Consider the following 22,339-nt stretch of genomic DNA (forward strand, 5'->3'; position numbering starts at 1 on the left):
TGGTTTGGCAATTCACTGTTAAAAAAAAGGCAAACTGGAGATTGGCATTTGTTGATTTACAAACGCAGAGTGGTCGGGCAGACAACTATTTCATTAGACACAGCCCAGTTATTAAAGTTGGGAATATTTTTTTTATGTCGGAACAGAAAAATGATCACCAAATTTAGCCTAAGTTCCAGTATAACCATTTGTTTGTTTTGAAAAAATAAAATGCTTCTATGGGGAATAGTAGGTTTCAGTATGCATTTTATGTACACATACCGTACACGTTATTTCCGGTTTCATTACGTCAGCAGTTACAGTATGCAAGCAGAATACTGAGAGGGTACATGTTCATCGTGAGGTGAAAAGAACTTATGAAAATACGGAAATTACATATACAATTAATGTTGAAGTGTATAAAACAACACCTACATGTAGCTGTCAGTTTGAGGATGTCGGAGCCTTTTCAAGCCAATTGTCAAAAATCGTGTCAAGGGTAAAGAAACGTGCTCTATCATCTCATGGTAATATTTTAAAAAACAAAACAAAACAAAAACAAAAAAGTACGATTTGAGGCTTTGCATGGTGGAGATACTAAATAATGAAAGGTTTGCGGAAACGCCATGTGTGAATAATTTCTCAACTAAGAGAATGGTTCTGAAAAGAACCAGAGGTATAAACTCGACGTTCCAGTCAGTATGCTCTGACCGTCTTCAGGAGAATGTCAGAGCAGTCTCCTGAAGACGGTCAGAGCATACTGACCGGAACGTCGAGTTTATACCTCTGGTTCTTTTCAGAACCATTCTCTTACTTGAGAAATTATTCGCACATGGTGTTTCCATTCATTTAAAAACAAAAAAACACAATTTAGTTTCCTCAGAAACATGTTGTTTGACTGCTACATTTTATTTGGGACACTCTGTATAACCATGAGACATGTACGCACTGAGTACAAACTTAGGATACACAAGGTATGCAAGTGTGTAAACACCGGCAATCGTGGACCCCCCATTGTCCCTAATCCTCATTCCTTTGTTTATACTCTAACTTTTTAGGAACAGCTCTCGTTGGTTTTGTACACGAATTTAAATTGTGGACTATCGGTCAATCATGGGCCCTTTGTTTGTGCCCTAACCCTTTTGTCCCTAGTCCACTATTACCAGTGTTTACATACTCATGTACAGTAGCATCATCATTCATTAGTTTAACTGCGTAGAGAAAAAAAAACAAAAACAAAACATCTCTTCATTGTAAAGTTATGCTGGACGATGTTTAAGTCATCACTAATTCCTTTTGCAGAACTTGTCTACCGGTAGGTTCAAGCTCGTGTGTGCGAGAGTACCGGTATTTGCTTAATTGTAAAGTGTGACACCAAATCTATCATTGTACTTGATTGGCGTTTGAGGAGGAAATTTAAACAATAGTTCTTTGCCTTCTGTCAGTATGAAACCGAAACACAGAGGTACATGTACATGTATAAATAACTCATCTACACAAGCACACGTATACATGTACACGAACATGTTTATTTGTCAAATGTTCACTATGGAAGCAAGCTTGAATATCTGTATACGACATTTGCAGACTTGTGCGCACTGCATCTCCAATGAAAGGCTCGTTTTCGATCAGTTTCATTTCGACTTTGTTTTAGTACATGTTCTGTACATTGTATGTTCATGTTCAGTCATTGTCAGCTAGCACTACGTGTACACGAACATGAACTAAACTTTTCTCTGAACTAAATGGAACATTGCCATGAGTTTTGCGTAATGTGTTCTCGCCGCCTCAAACGTTCGATTGACGTTGTCGTGTGGCCTGTCTTTCATGATGATACCACAGCATTTGGACATCATGCCTGATCTTTTAAATGTAGGAAGCTAATCTCCTAGGCTTGTACTGTTGGTACTTCACAAACTGGCGATCATCAAAGTGGTCTGGATTTTAGGCAGCCAATTCGTCCCCAGAAAGGTTTCATCAACAAGTGTTTAGAAATTGAAAATTGTGGAGAAATTTTGTGCATCAGTATTTCTCACCTGGAGACAATACATCATGTGATGCTGCGCAGTGCCATTTGAAAGACTACTCAAAGTGTGATGACATCCCGTAGTTTCTGGTGATACCAGGTATCGCTATGTGATTGAAGTGACATCGCTGACAAGTCTTAACCTGGTTTGATGCTTCAGCTTCGTGTGGAGCTGTGTGATGTCATCATCTGAACAGTTATTATCGATAAAGTACATATCATCACTGTTTGATTCGCAGAGCATCACTGACAGTGTGTAACTTTAAATGATATCTATGATAAATATCAATGCTACGTGATGTCATTGGCATTGCTGTGCGCTAAGATGATACCCCACACTTGTCAAAACAGCCTGCATTGTGTCTTGCTGCTCGATGTCATCACGCCCGCAGTTGATAATCGATAAACTGGGCTCAGAATTTCACTTTAAAGTCGTCACCGCCAAAAAAAGATGGACAAATCCAAGTTGCGATACCTGTTGTCTTGCGTCGGTCAGCCGGAAGAGGACGACGATCGCTTGTCAATCGTGGAAGAAGACGTCCTGAATGAGGAGTACAGGGAAGGAGCGACCGCCACGGGTTGCCATGGCACTGATAATGTGGGCGGCGGTCTCTTGGCCGACCCTGATGAATCATCGCTTGAGGAGGGAGAAGGGCAAGTTGTTCTAGGCGCATCCTTCTTTAGCCCCCATCTTTTTTGGTGGTATTTTTTGGTCAGTAACTGGTCGGTAACATCTACGAGGTAGATGTACAATGTGTTACATGTATATGGTTTGTCTTCAATGTGCTCGACTTTCATTGCAAGCAGGCCATCAAAGCACCCGTTTTTGGTTGTCCAAGTACCGGTAGTCTGCATAGAGCCCTCACATGTATTGACCTATCGCCGTTTGCGAGTTAGCCACGCCCCTTAAACAACCCTATGGAGTTTTCGTACACTAAGTTTTGTTTGTCTGAGATTTTCCGCATTCCGCGTCCATTCGTATATCATGTAATTGGACAATATTTCACAAGCTGCGTTGACGCGATTCTACCGCGATAGGTCAATTATTATTCAGAACCCTGTCAAAAGTGGTAGTAGTGCAAATTTGCCCTTTTTGCCTTGTGTGTTTGCTAAAGTCGCTACATACATGTACATGTACATGTAACTGTTAACTTACTATGACAACTACACCTACACGTATACAACTTATAACATCTGGGCCCAATTTAATGGCTATAGGCTAACCATTAGCGAAAAATCCCTGCTTAATGTAACCGAAAATTCCGTGCTTATGGTAAGCGTATTTCACAGGTTAACAAGGAATTTGGGCTTCTACGCATGCGTACATCCCGTAACTCAGAATTCGGTGTTTACAGGGTTACCACAGAAATTTCTGCTAGTGCGTTTAGCACAAAAATGGCGATCGTAAGCACGGAATTCTGTGGTTAGCAGAGCCAAGAAATTGCGCCCTGTCAAGTCACTATTTTAATGTTGCATACATGCAAACGTATAAGTGTATAAGCATTACATTCACTGTGTGGACTTCCGAACAAAAGAGGTCCACATAAACCAGGTAGCAGCGACATTGTGTGGACTTGCCCACGCCCACACAGTGTTTCCCCCTCTCTGGAAAACAGGTTTAGAGGCATTTTGTGGGTTAGGTTTATCCGTGGCAAAATGAAGAGAAATCCTAAAGGGAATCATAAAAAAAACTTTGGGTTGAAAGAGTTTTCACAGTGTGAGTAAAATGAGTTTTTGGACAGGTTTTTCTTAAACTACACGAAAGAAAAGGAATGTCCACACTAGGTGTGTAACGTAAACATGTGATCTGATACACCGTGCCCTCTGGAGACGTGCACACAATAGGGAACAAAAGATTGTATACGTCTCCACAGGGCAATTTCTATAGATGAATATGTCTCCACAAGGTTTTCACGAAATAGATATATTGATATTTACTCAAAAACTAGGAATTTCCAAGGTGGGTTGATCTGTCGCAAATGGAAGAGTTTTAGAAAAGGGATATTAAGTCCAAACTTCAGCCTAGGAAATTAATTCTGGTTAAAATGAGAGCATTTTGAAACTTCACTTTCAAACTCGAAAACTTTACTACACGAGAACAAAGAAATGTCTCCACAAGGATACAAAGTCCAGTATGTGTGTGTGCCTGCAACGTGTCTGTTTCCACACAAAAAACACTACAAAACTAAATATATCTTCCTCAAATATTCTGTTGATATACACATGTACATTATGGTTAAGTAAGATTTGAGGCTTTGCATGGTGGAGGTACTAAATAATGAAAGGTTTGCGGAAACACCATGTGCGAATAATTTCTCAACTAAGAGAATTTTCTTTAACTACACGAAAACAAAAAAATGTCCACACTAGGTGCGTAACGTAAACATGTGATCTGATACACCGTGCCCTCTGGAGACGTGCACACAATAGGGAACAAAAGATTGTATACGTCTCCACAGGGCAATAGAGTGTATACATGTACCTCTGGTTCTTTCAGAACCATTCTCTTAGTTGAGAAATTATTCGCACATGGTGTTTCCGCAAACCTTTCATTATTTACATTATGGTTGTTGGCATCACTTTCTGCATAGATTCCAGCCTGTCACCCAAATCGATGAACAAATCGCTAGTTGTTGCACTGCACCATCGCGAAATAACAACAGTAGCACACAAAACACACAACACTGGAATTTCATGTTTCTAGACACAACCTCCCTAAGAATGCTAAACATACTTGGTACGTGTAACTTGTACCGTCAATCACATTGTGTATTAATGTATAACCTTGTTGTCTATTTAACACAGATTTCATGACGGGACCAGTCGCTTTCCCAAGCTCAACGACTGCGCCCACTTCCACTACGACAACGTTGAGCTGGGACAAATCACGGTAAGTCGAAAATATAATATGGTTTATCCTCAGAATTGGGCACCTTCCTGCAAAACATTGTTGTACACTACACTGATATAACATGTTTTGAGGGCAGATGTACAATGTTGTATACAAATATTAAGTGGCTCAGGGTGGAATGGGAGGAATATTAGGGCCCCCCCCCAAAAAAAATTTCCAAAATGTTCCGCGGTAGCTCCAACAGCGCCCTCTATTTCCGCACCTCATTTTTTTTTTACCAAAGAGCACCAAGGAATGGGTAATTGCACCAAGGCAAATGATCGAAAGCACCAAAGCAAATTATGGAGGACACCAATGTACATGAGGACACAAAAAAAGCAAAATAGTACCCCACCTTGTCTGTACAATCCAAGCTTGAAGAAAAAAAAAAGGCGTGTGGCCGTGTCAATTCCGGAACTTTGGCCTTATCACAAGATAAAATCTGGACTTTTCTAGCCAAGTGAAATAAAAAAGTTCAGATTTTACCGAGCAGTAATATTCCTCCCATTTCACAATTTAAAGCCACTTAATATTTCTTTTATATAACTGACTTATAGATCCTTGTCATTTTATTTACAGTTAAAATGAGCTTGTGTTCTATACAAAATTGGGGGGAAATGGATTCTCACTTCCAAAGCATCCCTTCACAAAAATGTTTGAATCCATCTCTGTAGGTACTGGCTCTTGGGAACAATACGTAGAACGCTCAAAGCGCACACCAGCATGCATTTGCACACAAATAGCGCGCCATGGAACAAGGATGCATGATCCTAACTGTTGAATAGCCCTGGGCAGCGTTTACAAGAAATTTTTATCAGAAATCGCCAACTGCGTACCTTTGGGACGCAGGTACTTCCCCCACTACGCAAGACCCTATCCATGTCAAAACAACAAAAAGCCACGTGCCAGACGGTGTCCAGGCATTTGCCAGACAGGGCACTTAATAGATAATTGACTGGTGGCTGCGGTTTGCGGCTATGAAGGGAGATGGCTGTGTCAAGTTACAGGTGTTTGTATATGTTTCAATGAGACTTGGCGGGAGGCCTGGTCCCAAGGTTGTTGACGCGGCTCGGGTGAAACCCTGGCTGCAAAGTTCATTGAACCAGCTGATTTGGCATGGGTTGAATGAGGATTAGATGGAAGGTGAACGTCATTGGCCCTCAATTTTTTTATTTTTTTTCAAAAAATTTGGTCGCCTGCGTACCTGGGGTACGCAGGTCACTCCGCGCAGGGATAGTCAATCCCATTCACCATGGGCCAATGGGACTTTTTGAGCCCCGGCGTAACTGAATGGAAGCAATAATGAAACCCAAATGTCGGGACCATTGTTTTAGTGAAGTTCTGCATGTAGCACTTTCAAAATCTAGGATATGAAAGCCCGATTCATAAGAGTACAGAAACCATTCAAATCACTCATGTACTTTTCAAGTTACGGAATGTTAAACACAACCGTCGTTTTAAAGTTCTGTCCACGGATGACAGAAAAGGTGTGCGTTCTTTCAGCAAAACGAAAACAGCTCACACACATCCCTATGTGATTTGTTTTCGTTTTGTTAAAAGAACACTTTCCTTTTTTTTGTGATCTGTGGAATGAACTTTAAAGCGGTGTTCGTGTTCAAAATGCCGTAACTTGAAAAGTACATGAGTGATTTGAGTGATTCTTGTACTAAAAGAAAGCTCATTGATTGGGCTTTCCTATCCTAGATTTTGAAAGTGCTACAGGCAAAATTTCATTCAAAAATTGGTCCTGCCATAAGGGATGTGTTTTTTTTACTCACCCTGTAAAAATACATCACTGAAGAGGAAAACCAGGTAATAAATAATGAAAGGTTTGCGGAAACACCATGTGCGAATAATTTCTCAACTAAGAGAATGGTTCTGAAAAGAACCAGATTTATAAACTCGACGTTCCGGTCAGTATGCTCTGACCGTCTTCAGGAGAGAGTTTATAAATCTGGTTCTTTTCAGAACCATTCTCTTAGTTGAGAAATTATTCGCACATGGTGTTTCCGCAAACCTTTCATTATTTAGTATCTCCCAGTGTTTCCCCTGCCCATTCAAACATGAGGTGGCCCACCTCGCTACTTTCAGTGACCACCTCGCTCAATTTTTGCCAATATCACCACCTCGCTGTGAAGATTGGCAAAAAAGGAAATATCAATTGAAAAAAGATCATTTTGTGTAATATATGAGCATTTTCCTTTACCTCCATGTATCAAGAACTCACAATTTCGATGTGTTTTTGGAATCATCGCGCATTTTTGTGAGCGCTGCATTCTTTTCAGTTTGCAGACTGTAAATTTCGTTTCAATCATCAACTTGAATTGTTACCACCTCGCTCAGTTCATTAGCCAGGGGAAACACTGGTATCTCCACCATGCAAAGCCTCAAATCTTAGGTATCGATTTGTTGTCTCTTTTGCCACGTGTTCAGCTATCTATGCACGAGGATCCGGACCACGAAGAGGCCCTACTCCTGGCCTACCAGCAGAACGGCGGCTGCGAGCTGGCCGATCACCCCTTCACCATCAAGGTCTACAGCAACGGCAAGGTCTGGCTGGTCAAGCGCTGCTACGAGGACTTCCGGGTGCTGGACAAGCAGCTGCACAGCTGCATCTACGACAGGCGCTTCAGCCAGCTGGTGGAACTGCCCAAGGGGGACGCCATGCTGGGCAACCGAGAGGTGGGTCTGCGCCTGGAAATTAAGGTTGATTTATTATAGCAGTCGCGTGATAACGATTGTCCGATCGATGATGGTCACTCATTTTGGGGCAGTTTACAGTCATGGCGTGACATTTGTGAATATAATAATAATAATAATAATAATAATTACCCTGGATTGGACATTTGGGAGACATCCCCATGGACTTGTGCACAAAAATTTTCAAACTTAAATGTGCCCTAACCCAATATTCCCTTGTCCTTTTTCCACGAATTTTGGTATGTTTACTAATTAGACCACAAGCAACAAATATAACCTAATTGCGACAGTAAAATTGAGCCTCTAAAGGGGTTTGTGACATTAGGGAGAAATGAAAATGTCTCCCTAAGGACTGATGTCTTCCACCGTTCGAAGAAATTACGATAGCGTGTCTCCTTAATGGTACATTGTACATTTAGTCGTATAATAATAACAGGCATTTATATAACGCTTTTAAACGCGGTATCAAAGCGCTGTACACTTGTTATTACCCCTGTTCAACGGGCAAACACTCCTGAAACCTCAACTCCCAAAGGAGCATACACGGCCGGCAGACGGCCATTTTGGCACTCTTGGCCGTAATCAACCTCGCACAGTAACCAACTCTGCCCACACAAGTACCTATCTACTCCTGGGTGGAGAGAAGCAATGAGTGGCAAAGTGCCTTGCCCAAGGGGGCACCTCTTGCGCATTCATTGTTAAAGCTACAGTCCATCATTTGCAGCTTTCCGAAAAAAGTAACTGACGTAATTATTGTTGAAAAACATACTTGTACTTGATTGAAAGATAGTAAGGGGACTATGAAATTATTCTTTCCGGCAAGCTGTCATTTTGAACAAATCAACAAAAGAAGGCCTTTCCAACGGTGCGTCTAAAGACGCACCGTTGGAAATTTCCGTTTGTAGTTCATTTTTTTTATTCGGCGAAGCGCGCAAGCGTTGGCACAACGCACACGCACGCCCGGTTGCTATAATTCGTCGGATCGGGGCGCGACATCGCATAGCTGCAATCAGCTCAGTGAGAACTTGTCTCGGACGCTGAGTTCAAAACATGATTCAGTAACTTTTGATTTGAAATCGAGATCCTAGAATGTCAGTAACTTTTGATTTGAAATCGAGATCCTAGAATGCTGTTTTTCTCGGAATATACAGCTGAAACTGAGCTGAAAGTTCATCAGGTTAGTTGTTCAGCACCCTTCTCTAGATTTTGAGCACATTTGTTGCTTCAAACGAACAATATGCACAAATTACAAATGATGGACGGTACCTTTAATGAACATAAACAAAACACACCTCAAAGATGGCTACAGCATGCCATTTTGCTCCATTCGGGAGGTTGCAAGATCAAACCTAGCAGTCAGTGTCTCAGTCAGGCAGTCAATGGGTCAGTGTCTCGGTGGTCAGCCCGTCAGTATTAGTCCATCTGGCAGTCGATGGGTCAGTCACTGTCAGAGAACAACAGGCTGACCCTTGAGGTCCAACGAAACCAAAGTCTTACCGATTACTAATGTAATGTCTTTTCTCATCTGGCTCCCTCCTTCAGGGTGTGCGGGGAATCCTGAGCCGGTATCTGGGCCGATTCTCGCAGATAGCTGGCGACATGATCAACTGTGGACCAGTCCTGAACTGGATGGAGGTAATGATAAAAACAGCTAAGCAATCAAGCAGTGTTAGTTAGCATCAGGGCACATTCTGTCAGACCTGCTTATCGCAATTCCAGCGTTATGAAAGCAGTGTAATGTCCTTGACAAAACCAATTAACCATGATATCTAATTAATGATTCAGAAAAATGATCCAAAACTCCTAGTGGGTAATCTTCTTGACCATTGATGATGGATGTATAAGATTTCGAAAAATACATTTTCAGGTTAATTCAATGAGCTCTTAAAAGCTCTGTGACGGACATCACATACATGTAACACTGGAATTGCCACTTAGCAGAAAATAGCGCTTAGCAAATTTAGGCTTGGACGATTATTTCAATAAGATATTTTTTTCGAATACCGAGCAGTACCGAATGATGTTAACATACCAAAATACCCCCAAAATCTGTAGGGAATTATAACCAATATTTTTGCTAACTAGCCATCCAGAAGAGCCTTTGGATCCCTGCTGGCACCCGCTTATTTGTAATTTTCCCATCCCACGTAACACCGACTACCACGGTAAAACCTTCAGGTAAACCTCAAGTTAGAGGCAGTAACTCGAGGTTTTACCCTGAGGTACCCCAGCAAACCCTGTCAAACCTTGAAAATCCTCGAGGTAAACCTCAAGTTACAAAACCTCAAGTTACAGGCGGTAACTCAAGGTTTTACCCTGAGGTACCCTTGCAAACCCTGTCAAACCTGGAAATCCTCGAGGTAAACCTCAAGTTACAGGTGGTAACTCAAGGTTTTACCCTGAGGTACCCTTGCAAACCCTGTCAAACCTGGAAATCCTCAAGGTAAACCTGAAGTTACAGGCGGTAACTCAAGGTTTTACCCTCAGGTACCCCACAAAATCCTGTTAAACCTCATATAACCTTGAGGTAAAGCTTGAGGTACATGTACCGCCTGTTTAATTTTGCATTGTCCCCTTACTTAGCCTTGTGATGAAACATTTCTTTGATTGACTTATCAAAATCATGGGTATTTTTTTTCACGACATTTACTTGTAGAATCCTTTTAACCGTTACAGAAATCCTGGCAAGTTTACAAGGTACATACCTGTACATAAGATCAAAGGCATAGCATTCAGCACATGGACTGATACATTTTCATTGTCAAAACGGTAACTGGGCCCAGACATATAAAAATATCTTGACTTAAAATGAGATAAGTAATTTTTTTTTACTTTTCTTCAAATTTCCTGTGAAGATTGACAATCATGGCCATGCGCTGAAGGTAACGGACATGAACCTCGCAATATCACCTCCTTTGCATGCTTGTGTCAGCAGCTTTCTTTATTTATTTGGTTGTGTATACATGTAGGTTGAATTTTATGTTTTAGAGTAATGCAGTGCCTGTAACGGCACATTTCTGTTGTTGTCTGTGAAAGCTTTTGGAAGAGAATCCAGTTTCTTTACGGAATACATGTACATCACTCTAGTTCTATGGCAAAGTAAGGGGGTATGGGGGAGGGGTACGGGCTCCAATGGAGGTCCCCCCCCCCCCCCCCCCCCGCCCCATTCCTCACTCAGAATTTGGAAAGGCAGAAGTGAAAATGATATTGTGTTTCTTGTCATATGGGTATTTTAACAAACATACAGGGTGGTCCAAAGAAAAAGGTTCCACTTTTCAGACGGATATTTCTCAAAATTGGGGAGACATGTTGAAAATGTTTTAAGATATTCCTTAACTACAAGATCTTTGTGGTATACGGTACATGTGTGTACATGTACATGTATACGGTGAAAACGGCATTGAAAATAAAGCCTACATTTGGAAATGGCGGCCATTCACAGAAAAACAGTCAAAAACCAGTTGGTCCAGTGCGTGTATGAGATATGATTACTGTTATTGCAGTTCTTTGTGCCCGCAGTGCTATTGTTTTGACCATACATGTATCTCATTATCTTGCATGTGGACAAATTGGTTTTGGACGTTTTTTTCTGTAAATGGCCATCGTTTCTTAATTTAAGCATTACTTTCAAATGCCGTTTTCACCTTAAAACACCAAAATCTTGTAGTTAAGGAATGTCTTAAAACATTTCAACAGGTCTCCCCACTTCTGAGAAATCTGCGTCTGAAAAAAGTGTAATTTTTGGGACCACCCTGTGTACCATAGACCCTACGCGGCTCCAAAGCTCTCGGCGAACCTCTGCTGATTATTTTGTGGATTATTTTATGGATTTTTCATTGTCCCCCAATGTCCCCCATGTACAAAGTCGCTTCAAGTCACTCATTACAAAGTAAGTCACTCTCTGCTTCAGCACTTGCTGAAGTTTTGGACTCTAAATCAATTGAACATACATGTACATGGATACGTACAAGTGCAATTATGTGTATGCACATTTGTGAGGCCTTCTCTCAAAGTGAGATACCGGTACAACTGGGCAGAGGTCGAAATGAGGGTTTGCAGGTATTAGGAAAGAGAAAGAAGTTCTCCATGGTGTAATACTGTTTGTTGCACTTTCATGGGACATTCCAATGACTAGTTATGGCTATTACAAGTTTGCACTTACCGAAATGTCAACAAGTACAATGTTGAGAAAAAAAGGCCTTTAAAGTTTCAAGTTTTTGTAGTCGTGCAAATGAAAGATGCCAACTGCTTTCCCTTCAAAACACCTTTAGTCCACGATTTTGCATACTATTTCTTTTAATATGTGTGGTGGACATATCAAAGGTTGATTAAAGAGGTTGTGGAATGCTCGAAGACATTTCCGTCATTTTTTGGGTATATGTAGCCTAAGGTGTGATGAAATAAAAACGACTATTGTTTCTGTCATTCAATTTGTGCAAAAGTCGTCTTTGCGGGCAGCAAACAAAACACAGTAAATCGTGACATAATAAACAGGACTCGTTTATGCTACTCTGCATCGGGAGTCCTGTTTATTACGTCACGATTTACTGTGTTTTGTTTGCTGCCCGCAACGATGGCTTTTACACAAATTGCACGTTCGGGTCGAAAACAGGCATGACAGGACTTGAAAAACTCATTTTATGACAGAAACAATAGTCGTTTTTATTTCATCACACCTTGGGCTACATATACCCGAAAAATGACGGAAATGTCTTCGAGCATTCCACAACCTCTTTAATGGATCTGAAAATCGAACAAAAATTCGCCCCCATTCAGATTTTTGCATTTTTCTCCAATAGGGCCTGTGCCCAGTTCCGTCTCATTTTGCCAGAATGCTTCGCATTTGTTGCGTGTACATTGTACATTATGTACATACTGTATGTACATGAATTGAGTATGAAAGACAATACAAGGATGTTCCCTGTTGTTTTATAGCCTCCTGAAACATCATCAGCACATTTCCTTGTTTCGCACAGCATTCTTTGTTTCGATGGTATTTCAAAACACACCCGCAGGCAGTTAGATTACGTTGATACCATCCTGAAGTGTTTTCTTTTTATTGTAAAGGGATTTCACATCGTGCCAAATTCTGTTATGTTTATCTCACCAAGTCAGGTTTTGTTTTTGTTTTTCCAGATTCTATCGTCCTGTTTAATTTTGAGTTGTAAAAATGTAAACACCGCTTTAGTACATTGTAATTGTGGGTGACATTCACAGATGTTTATTTGCGTTTTGTTCCCTCCAAATGCTGAATATCTGTGAATTATTTAACAATGTGATACCTAAGGCCAAAAAAAAAAAGTCTCGGTTTCTGGTATGCGCGCGCGTCGCCGTTGCCATGTGCGTTGGCAAAATGAAAAAGTTTTTTTTTTTCAATGTAAGATGATGTCTCAAAACCGCCAAACTCACTGGTTTTACTGGAATCCTGCTGCTGCACAATTTTAACGTGTTTTTAGATGGGGTTACGATCGAATATAAGCTTCATTGGCCTCTCTGGACTCCCATATATTTGCACTAAATTTAGTCGGGCACCATTTGCAGTCATCAGCCAACATTTGAAGAAAAAAAAAAAACAGTAAAAAAAAAAAAAAAGCCGCGTCGCCACACCACTTTTTGGGCAAGCTCCATACCAGAAACCGGAGACTTTTCTTTTTGGCCTAAGCACCGTGGATATATTGATATTATTCAATTATTCAATTATATTTTGATATCGATATGCTGATATCAATTTGTTTTAATCACATCAATATGTTCGATCTTGAGGAATGATATCAAAAATATCGAAAAAGCAAAAGATTATCGTCAAAATAAATCTCCCGTTTGTGCTTTCACTTTGTGTTTAACATTTGCTGTATAATGAAATAAAAACTTATAATATCTCAACTAAGAGAATGGTTCTGAAAAGAACCAGAGGTATAAACTCGACGTTCCGGTCAGTATGCTCTGACCGTCTTCAGGAGAGTGCCTAAACTCTAAGAAAGGGAATACTTAAGTAGCAAAAGGCGAAATCAATGAAATCATTGATTTCGCCTTTTGCTACTTAAGTATTCCCTTTCTTAGAGTTTAGGCACTCTCCTGAAGACGGTCAGAGCATACTGACCGGAACGTCGAGTTTATACCTCTAGTTCTTTTCAGAACCATTCTCTTAGTTGAGAAATTATTCGCACATGGTGTTTCCACAAACCTTTCATTATTTAGTATCTCCACCATGCAAAGTCTCAAATCTTACTTAAATAAAAACTTGGCGGCAACTTTGTGCTTGTGACTCATAAAAAAAAAACATCGCGAAATGCCAAGCAGTTTTGCTTTGTGCTCTGCGTTCCCTGGAATTCGCTGTCTCTCCAATGTAAAAGCTGAAAAGAAACCGCCTGATCTGGGCAAACCCTAAGTGCTGAGATTTGTTTGAAAAAGTTTGAGCAAAATGCTTCAGAGAAAGCCGTGGAAAATTGGGACTTATTGGGTTTTTTTTATCAAAGTGTCATCTTTATGGTCTTTAACTTTTACGCGAGATAATCGATATATTGAATATTCTCGATATTAGATTTCCAATATATCAATTATTTAAAATTCTAATATCGACGGTGCTTAGAGATTCCTTTGATTTGCGTACACGTATTTATCATGTTAATTTATTTTTAGTTTTGTGACAGTGTCCATGCTTTGTGAAAAATTGAAATATTCATTAGAATTCCTTTTAAAGTGATGTAGTTTTTGTATGTGAATACAATTTGATTTTCTACTGCCGAAATGAAGCATGCTCGATTGTGCCTGTTTTTCGTTTCAGCTGGATAACCATGGCAACCACGTGGTTGCTAGCGAGGAGTCGGCCATCAACATACCAGCGGTGGCGGCGGCCCACGTGACCAAGCGATACATGGCGCAGGCGCCGGATGAAATCTCCCTTGAGGTGGGTTACGCCATCTGGAAGTCCTGGAACCAGACTGATTTCTTTATATAGGATTTGCTGTCAACTTGTGCCCGATTTCGAAGCGCTGCTCGGCACATTATTTTATGCTAATAGAGCCTCCGTCTTTTTCACCGCCCAATTTCACGGCGCTGCTAAGCACAAACATTTGTTTAGCACAAAAAAAGTCTGGCTTATGACCTGCCAAAACTCCATGTGATTTTCATGCTAAGCAAACAACAGCTGAATTTTCATTTTCATGCAAAGCAAACAACAGCTGAATACTAATCACGAGCATTATACATCACATGGAGTTTTGGCTGGTAACCTGCTCTTATAAGCCAGACTTTTTTGTGCTAAGCAAATTTTTGTGCTTAGCAGCGCCGTGAAATTGGCCCATGGAGACTGTGTTAAGCAAAGTAAGCACAGTTGAAGGAATGCTTACCTCGGAGCAGAAAGTTACTTAAATCAGTTGCTTAAATCAGTTGCTAAAAATGATGAAAGTCATTGTGCGTGCAACTGTTATCACATCCACGCCTTGAAATAGTGCTTAAGGTTAGCATGATATTCTGCTATACCAGTCATAAGTACGGTACAACTTAATCGTTGGAAGTTTTTTATTTTGACTTTTGGATCAAAAAGATTTGATTTTTTTTTTTGGACCGAAATGATATTTATGAAGGGAATAAATGTGTTTGGTCGGTATTAAACACTATGTTAAAGACCTCCGAAGCACACATTTGTTCTCTTTGGAAAAAGGTACGCAAAGATTATACCATAACTCAAAGTCTTAATATAATCTAATTTGTCTGGTTATTAGGTCGGGGATATGATCTCCGTGATTGATATGCCCCCGCCGGTCGACACGTCTTGGTGGAGGGGCAAGAACGGATTTGACGTCGGATTCTTCCCTCGACAATGTGTGGAGCTGATCAGTGACAAAATACCGCCCTCTGTTGTCAACATCATGCCAAGGTCACCCAAGCCAGGTACAACAGAAAAAAAAGAAGGAAAAAAAAACATATTTGAGTTTAAAGTTACTTTTCTTTTCAATATTTGGTGGGTTGACCATTAACTTTTCGAGAAATTCTCACCCAAAGAAGACGACCCCTATTTTTCCCAATGTGGAAAAGTCGCCATCTTGAAAAATGATCCCTCCACAACATGGCAAAATAGCGCCACTTTCGAGCCAAATTGCATCAAAAATGCTCAGAATTGGAAGCCCCAAATCCGGGCCAGAGGTTCATTGCCATATCTCTTCAATTCCCCAATTTTATGGCTCTCAGAACTCTCTAATATAGAATATTTTGATATTTTTATTCATAAGCTTGGCGGATGGGTTTATAGGCCTACATGTATTTACTGGTGTGCACCCGTAAAGCACCCTGCCCATGGACACAACTGTTTATTATTTAGTCTGGTCCCTTGTTAACAGGGGCATGTCCAAGCCATGGTTAAGATATCAGAGATCATTCTCCGTATTTCCTTCACTTAGGCTTCCGCAGTAGCCACCGTCAAATTCCAGTCAAGGAGTATCGCCGGGGTACGGTGTTCCGTTTTATTTGCATCCTTCTTCTTTTTTTTGGACTGAAAAGATTTCTCCCTCAAAATTTTGAAATGATCTTGTAAGATTTACATAACATCATCCTGTGCGCAATGAGAAAATGGAATGCCTAATCCGTTATTTCAAAATTTGATACTTGGTGCACTGTACTTATCTCGCTTTCCGTGTTTGCCAATGAGATTGTTTCATTATTTGAAGAGAACATGTCAACTCGCCTGGTGTTTTTCTTTATTTCTTGTTTTTTGTCTTTGTGATATCCCATTTTTGGGGGAGAGTTTAGTCTTCTTTAACTAACCAAATGTGGTTCTTTAATCCCGCTTGCTGCATAAATCACACAGGAAGTCCAGGTACATGACTTGCCGTCCAGTTTCACTTTCGCTGTGTATTTCTTAGATAATTGTTTTGTCGGTGTTGCTGTAGTCTGACTTGATTTTAGTGCTGCATGTTTGATTGTTCACAAGCTGATGATATATTTTTGAATTGAACTCACTAGTGTTGGTCAACTGTTTTAAAAGACTTGTCACATGATTAAACCATATTCATTAATACCTAAGACAGTTAACCCATTCCTATTGGTCGGGGATGGTTTTAAACCACTGATAAAACTTCGGCTGGTTTTAAACACTTTATTCCTGCACGGCTGCGTTCTGCGCCACATGGTGCAGTACACACCACGTGCCAATTACCATATATTGAGATTTTTAGCACTGCTTGCCCGAGATACATGTATACCATAGATATGGCCAGAGGGGTGTTTCACAAAACATAAAGTAACATTGTTAAACAAAATCTTTGAAATTTTGTGAATTTTTGACTTGTTTGTGGCATTTTGATCGAGAGGTCTTTATGAATGGGAATAACTACGTGCTTTGGCTCGGGCCATTGTCCGCGTCCAGGCTCCCAGCCAGTTTAAACGTACTTGTTTAAAACCTCCCAAGCACATGTTGATTCCCTTAAGATCCAGTCACACATTTAAGGTTTGGAGCTATGGATATCCACGGTTTGAAATTTGTGATAAACCGTGGGAGTACCGTATTCATCCTTAGTACCTCCGTGGTTATCCGTCATCTTCCTTGGGTATTTGTGGAGGGGCTACGGAAGTTTTCATGACGTTTCACCACAGAAGTTTTGAACAGTTTAAAACTTCCATTGCCTATTACAAGACATTGTTAACTCTTTCAGTGCCCGCGACATTTCAAAAGTTTAACCCTAAATTGCCCAACTTCGAGCTTTTTTTTTAATTATTCAAAATTCTATAAAAAAAAAATAAGTAAATAAGTTGTAATCACCAATCTTGTTGTATCTTGCTCTCTGGTATATTCTTGTTACCTTCAAAAGTCAATACTAGTCATGCACCTAGTAATAAACCCTGAAACACTCTCCTGAACACAGGGGAATTCCGCACTTTTGCAGAATATACGTGTGTCGCGTCTGATACCCCTCCTCATACAAACTCTGTTCATTATCATAAATATTGTCATGATTGTCACTTTTAGCACCATCATTATCATTTGTATCGGTATCCCAATGTTCGTCTTCTGACTCACCATCCAGTTCTGAAATATCCATGGATTATTCTGAATCAGAAAAGTAGTCCCTTTCCCTGTCCAAATCGGCAAAAAAATACACTGATTTTCTCTGGAGATAACACGCAAGCTCGGTTTATGGGCGCCACCATTTTGTCAACAAGTCGAAACTCAGTGTGACGCCCTCTCACAAGAACTCGAATATAAAAATAAATACAGGTCGTACATGCATGAAAATGGTACCATAAGAAAGAGCGAGAGCGCCCCCTTTTGATAACATGTTAAATTACTCTACCTCGTACATGTACGAGGTTTGGCAATTTTAAGCACGAACATTACCTCGTACATGTACGAGGTTGGCGCTTTTGTACTAACAAATATACCTCGTACATGAACGAGTTTGGCACTGAAAGAGTTAAAAGTGATACCTGGTATTCTGTGATGCTGTTTAAACAGTTTGAAGCAGATGTGTTGAACCGTGTGGTTCAGATTTGGCAGTTCCTGCTTGGACATATACATGTCCACGATGTTTTTTCTCAGAAAACCTGTTGGAACACACTCGGACTTTTCTATACGTACCTAAAACTTTCGGTACCTTTAATATGTTACTCCAACTGAATTTTTGTTTATATTGTAGTCAAGTCTTTAAAAATATAAAGTAAAAAAAAAACTCATGGGTTTCAAAAATAGTTTTTGTAGAAATATTTCCTTTTTCCTTTGAAATGTAAAGAATCAAAATTTTTGAATTAGCAGAAAAGTCGTTCTGGCATCCAAGGAGGAGGATTAAAAAGATCTGGATTTATTTAATATGTTTAAAGGGAATACATGTATACAACATTTGCAAACATCGAAAAATAAAACTATCAAGTTTTCAAAATACCTTACTTGGATGTTGGTAAATGACAGTCAAAAGCATCCTGTAAAATTATGGCTCCTGGTGTGAAGTCATTTTCAAGAAATTGGTATTTTTGTATACATTTCCAACAGTGGTCGGCCGATCACCGTTGGAAAAACCTAACTATTTTTCAACTTCTGCTTCAAATTTACCATTTTTTCCAGTCCAAATTTTGTTTGCTATTGGTAACATGTTCATGAACGGGTGCAGGCCAGCTAGACTGGTTCCCTTACCTTACAATTTTCCGGCATCTATAAATTGATCCATTTTATCCTTAGTGAAGTCAGGGAACCAGACTACTTGAACATTTTTATTTTTCTTGGTTTTTCCAGCATTTTCGAACACAAAACTTAAAACATGTCAGTGTAACAATATTTGACCTATTATACTAACCCCTCAAATAGTTCATTTCTGAAAATTACGGCAAAAGCCAATGATGTACATTCCCTTTAAGCAGATTATACTGTGCACAGTATGAGGCAGTGGGGTAACCCAGTTCAGTGTCCCTATACCCCCTACACCTTAGACTATTGTTTCCTAAAGCCCGGCAGCGATATCTCTTTCTGTACGCACGGGCTTATTTCGAAGTACGTTGAGTTGCAAGTCAGGTTCTCGGACTTTATTTTCCCTTGAAAAAAAAATCCCTCCAAACCACATATTGGTAAAAGAAAAATGTTCCAAATGACTAACAAACCTTTTTAAGAGAAAAAAAAAGAAGTAAAGAAGAAGACATTAAAAAAAGCATCCAATGGGAATCGAACTCACACCATCGGATTTGTAATCCATTGTAGTATCCATGACACTACAGCAGTGATTCGATCGATGTGGTAGTTTTAAACATTATACTATTGCATATAAAGGGCCCTCCAGCATAATTCTATATATAGTGGCGAGCATGTGGTATGGAACAAAAATCGCAGCCCGGCACACATCTTCCCAATTTTACTGGAAGGTGGCGCCGGGCTTGACACATGTATCCCCCTAGATATCTCAAAAGAATTCCTGAGATTCCAGGAACACAATAACCAACACAAGAGGTGGGGGGGGGGTCCTTCTGTTGCATATCTTGCTTCAAATGGAGTAGCTTGTTGACAAGTTTGCCTGGCTTTTGTTTTGTGTATGAAATTGTACATAAAATCTGAGTTTTGTCAGAAACATTTTCATTTCTTTTTTAGCCAATAATGTGCTTGTTCCACAAGTGAGATACAGACAGCGCTAACCTTTATTGTTGTACATTGTACGTTGTAGAAAGCATGTCGTTGCTTGGTGTTGGTGTCTTCTGCTTGTATTTCAGTAATTATTTATTTCTCCGTTTTAATTATCTTTGAATGTTGTATAGTTTGTAGACTTATTCTTGATATTGTACATACATGTATGTTCACGTGTACATGTATATACATTGTATCATTGTATCGGTATTCATAAGTATCATTTTCATGGCTACTTAAGGTAGGACGCTTTATATCCGGATAACTTGTTACATGTAACTGCCCAACATCCCCAGGGTTGGTCAGGGATTTCTTTTGTTTTCCCCCTTTTTTTTGGTACAAACCCACAAGTGAATAGAAACCAGTTCCTCTTGTCGGGGGGAGATGACTTTCCACATGAATCATTGCAAACCTGACTGTCCAAGTCCTTTTTATATAGTGATGAGGCATACATGTAGTTGTGTAACGCGGTGCCCATTCGTGGAAACTTTTGAAAATGATCTAGCAGCCAAGTACTAGTCTGCACACCCTGTTTCAGGCTGCTGGTTCATGAAGACTTTGGTGTTTGAAACAGTGAGGGAACGACAGCATCCAAAGATCAATTGTTAAAATTGTTCAGTACGACTCCAGTTTCGAGTCCATGGAAATTAAAGTAAAAGTAAAGTCTGTCACAAGCCAATGTGGCCCATCAGGCCGGCGTTCATCTCCGGTTTCAGTAGCATGAAACGACTGAGAATATTTGTATTCCGCCTGGACGGGATGCTAGTCCATCGCAGGTTACTCCCCAGCTAATGCTGGTACCATTTACATGTATACTCCTGGGTGGAGAGAGGCAAGTGGGGATGAAGTGGCTTGCTCAAGGACACAACATATGACCAGCAACTGGATTCGAACCCCCCGACCCTCTGATCATGAGTCACAAACCCTAACCACTAGGCCACACTCCCCCAGTCAGTGGAAAACCCATCCACAAAGTTCACCTGTTTCAAACCCAAATCTATTTCAGTTGACCCGGGTCTATCCTATTCTATTTGGATTGACAAAATTCTTGTACATCAGTCTTAAATTTGTGTATTAATTCATACTAATCTTCTTCCCATTTTGTACCGGTACCCACCCTCATTTCGTTTCCATCAGTTTTGAACAAGCACGGCAAGCTGATCACGTTCCTCCGATCGTTCATCCTGGCGAGGCCGACGAGACGTGGCCTGAAGCAGCGAGGAATCCTGAGGGAGAGAGTATTCGGCTGCGATCTGGGAGAACACCTGCTGAACTGCGACACAGATGGTAAGGAATTAGGGCTGTCCATTTTTTTTTTTGCAAAAATTTGACCCCCAAAATGCCGATGCACGTGGCAAATCTGTAGGAAGTGACATCATTTGAGAGAGACCTATTATACTGAGTTCCCGCCCAAAATCATGGCTTTATTTCCCTAATTTCAGGTTCAGTACTAGTACGTTTCTCATGCCAAATTTCAGCCTTATTTTACCCTTTTTATACTTTCTGGTTCTTCATCACTAATTTCCTCAGGTTGTACCCAGATTTCCAGCTTGATTTCTTCTTCTTTTTTTTCAAAGAAAACCCGACCAGGGGCCTTATATTCGGTGATTTCATCAAGACTGTACCAGGGTTTGGGATCTCTCTTATCTCAAGATTTTATCTCCTTAGGGAAGTTTAGCACCAGATGAATGCCTATCACCAGCAGGGAACAATTAGTATCGCTTGACTTAACGACTTGCTTGGCATGCCTGAATCATTGTTCAGTGGCCTAAACGCACCTAGATTTTTCATAAGTTAAATATCAAACGTAATATTTGGTTTTGTCGTGTAGTGAAACCATGTTTTCTTTCTTTGATCATTGAAATTGATGCACAAACAACCGAAATCATGAATTTGTCGGACTGTACCTGTACATGTACATGTAACCTCAATTTCACCTCATGGCTGAACACAAAAACAATTGCTGGAGTGGGGTTTGAACCTGCAACCTCCAGATTACCACTCCGGTGCTCTACCAACTGAGCTATCCAGCCCTATGTTGGCAGTTTCCCATGTTGTCAATAACTTCGTTCAAAGGGTCCTGTTTTAAAAAAAACATCATTTGGTTCTTGATCCCAAAGTGCCCCAGATTATCCAGTCCTGCACGGAGTTCATCGAGTCCAGAGGCATCGTGGACGGCATCTACCGGCTGTCCGGCGTCTCCTCAACAGTCCAGTGGCTGCGGGACGAGTTTGACAGCGAGAAGATCCCCGACTTGACTCAGTACGAGAAGGACATCCACTGCGTGTCGTCGGTCTGCAAGCTGTACTTCCGGGAGCTGCCCAACCCCCTGCTGACCTACCAGCTGTACAAGAAATTTGAGGTGAGGGGAGGGTTTGGTGTGGCTAATCTGAGCACAGCCTCAAAACTATGTTATGGCAGATTTACAATGTAGGGCCTGTTTGTTTCAATCCAGATACTGATCGAGATCATGTGATCCAGTGCCGTGCGAAGACAGAACCACTCTCGTGCATGGAATCATTTAGGGCGCACGTGAATGTCGTCTGCTTCAGATTTTGTAGGCAGAAAGGCTACTTTTATAAGCTACAGTACCGCCCAGAATTTACCATCCCCAAATGCCCACACCAAAGTCCCTTTGCCCGCTGTG

At 40.6% G+C, this 22,339-nt stretch overlaps 1 protein-coding gene across 2 annotated transcripts in view; it reads left to right on the plus strand.

Annotated features, from left to right (window-relative positions):
* Positions 1 to 22,339, plus strand: part of LOC119735505 (rho GTPase-activating protein 32-like) — a 72,011-nt gene that overhangs the window by 18,473 nt on the left and 31,199 nt on the right. The window contains exons 5-12 of one of the 2 annotated variants that reach the window (XM_038209216.1): positions 4,811 to 4,895; positions 7,329 to 7,577; positions 9,138 to 9,230; positions 10,451 to 10,477; positions 14,380 to 14,502; positions 15,320 to 15,488; positions 20,830 to 20,979; positions 21,813 to 22,054. In XM_038209216.1, the coding sequence (XP_038065144.1) occupies positions 4,811 to 4,895; positions 7,329 to 7,577; positions 9,138 to 9,230; positions 10,451 to 10,477; positions 14,380 to 14,502; positions 15,320 to 15,488; positions 20,830 to 20,979; positions 21,813 to 22,054 (1,138 nt within the window). The remainder of the gene's footprint in view (positions 1 to 4,810; positions 4,896 to 7,328; positions 7,578 to 9,137; positions 9,231 to 10,450; positions 10,478 to 14,379; positions 14,503 to 15,319; positions 15,489 to 20,829; positions 20,980 to 21,812; positions 22,055 to 22,339) is intronic. The other variant, XM_038209217.1, reaches the window with a different exon arrangement.

Source organism: Patiria miniata, unplaced genomic scaffold, assembly GCF_015706575.1.
Source record: "Patiria miniata isolate m_02_andy unplaced genomic scaffold, ASM1570657v1 HiC_scaffold_29, whole genome shotgun sequence".
Taxonomy (NCBI): Eukaryota; Metazoa; Echinodermata; class Asteroidea; order Valvatida; family Asterinidae; genus Patiria; species Patiria miniata.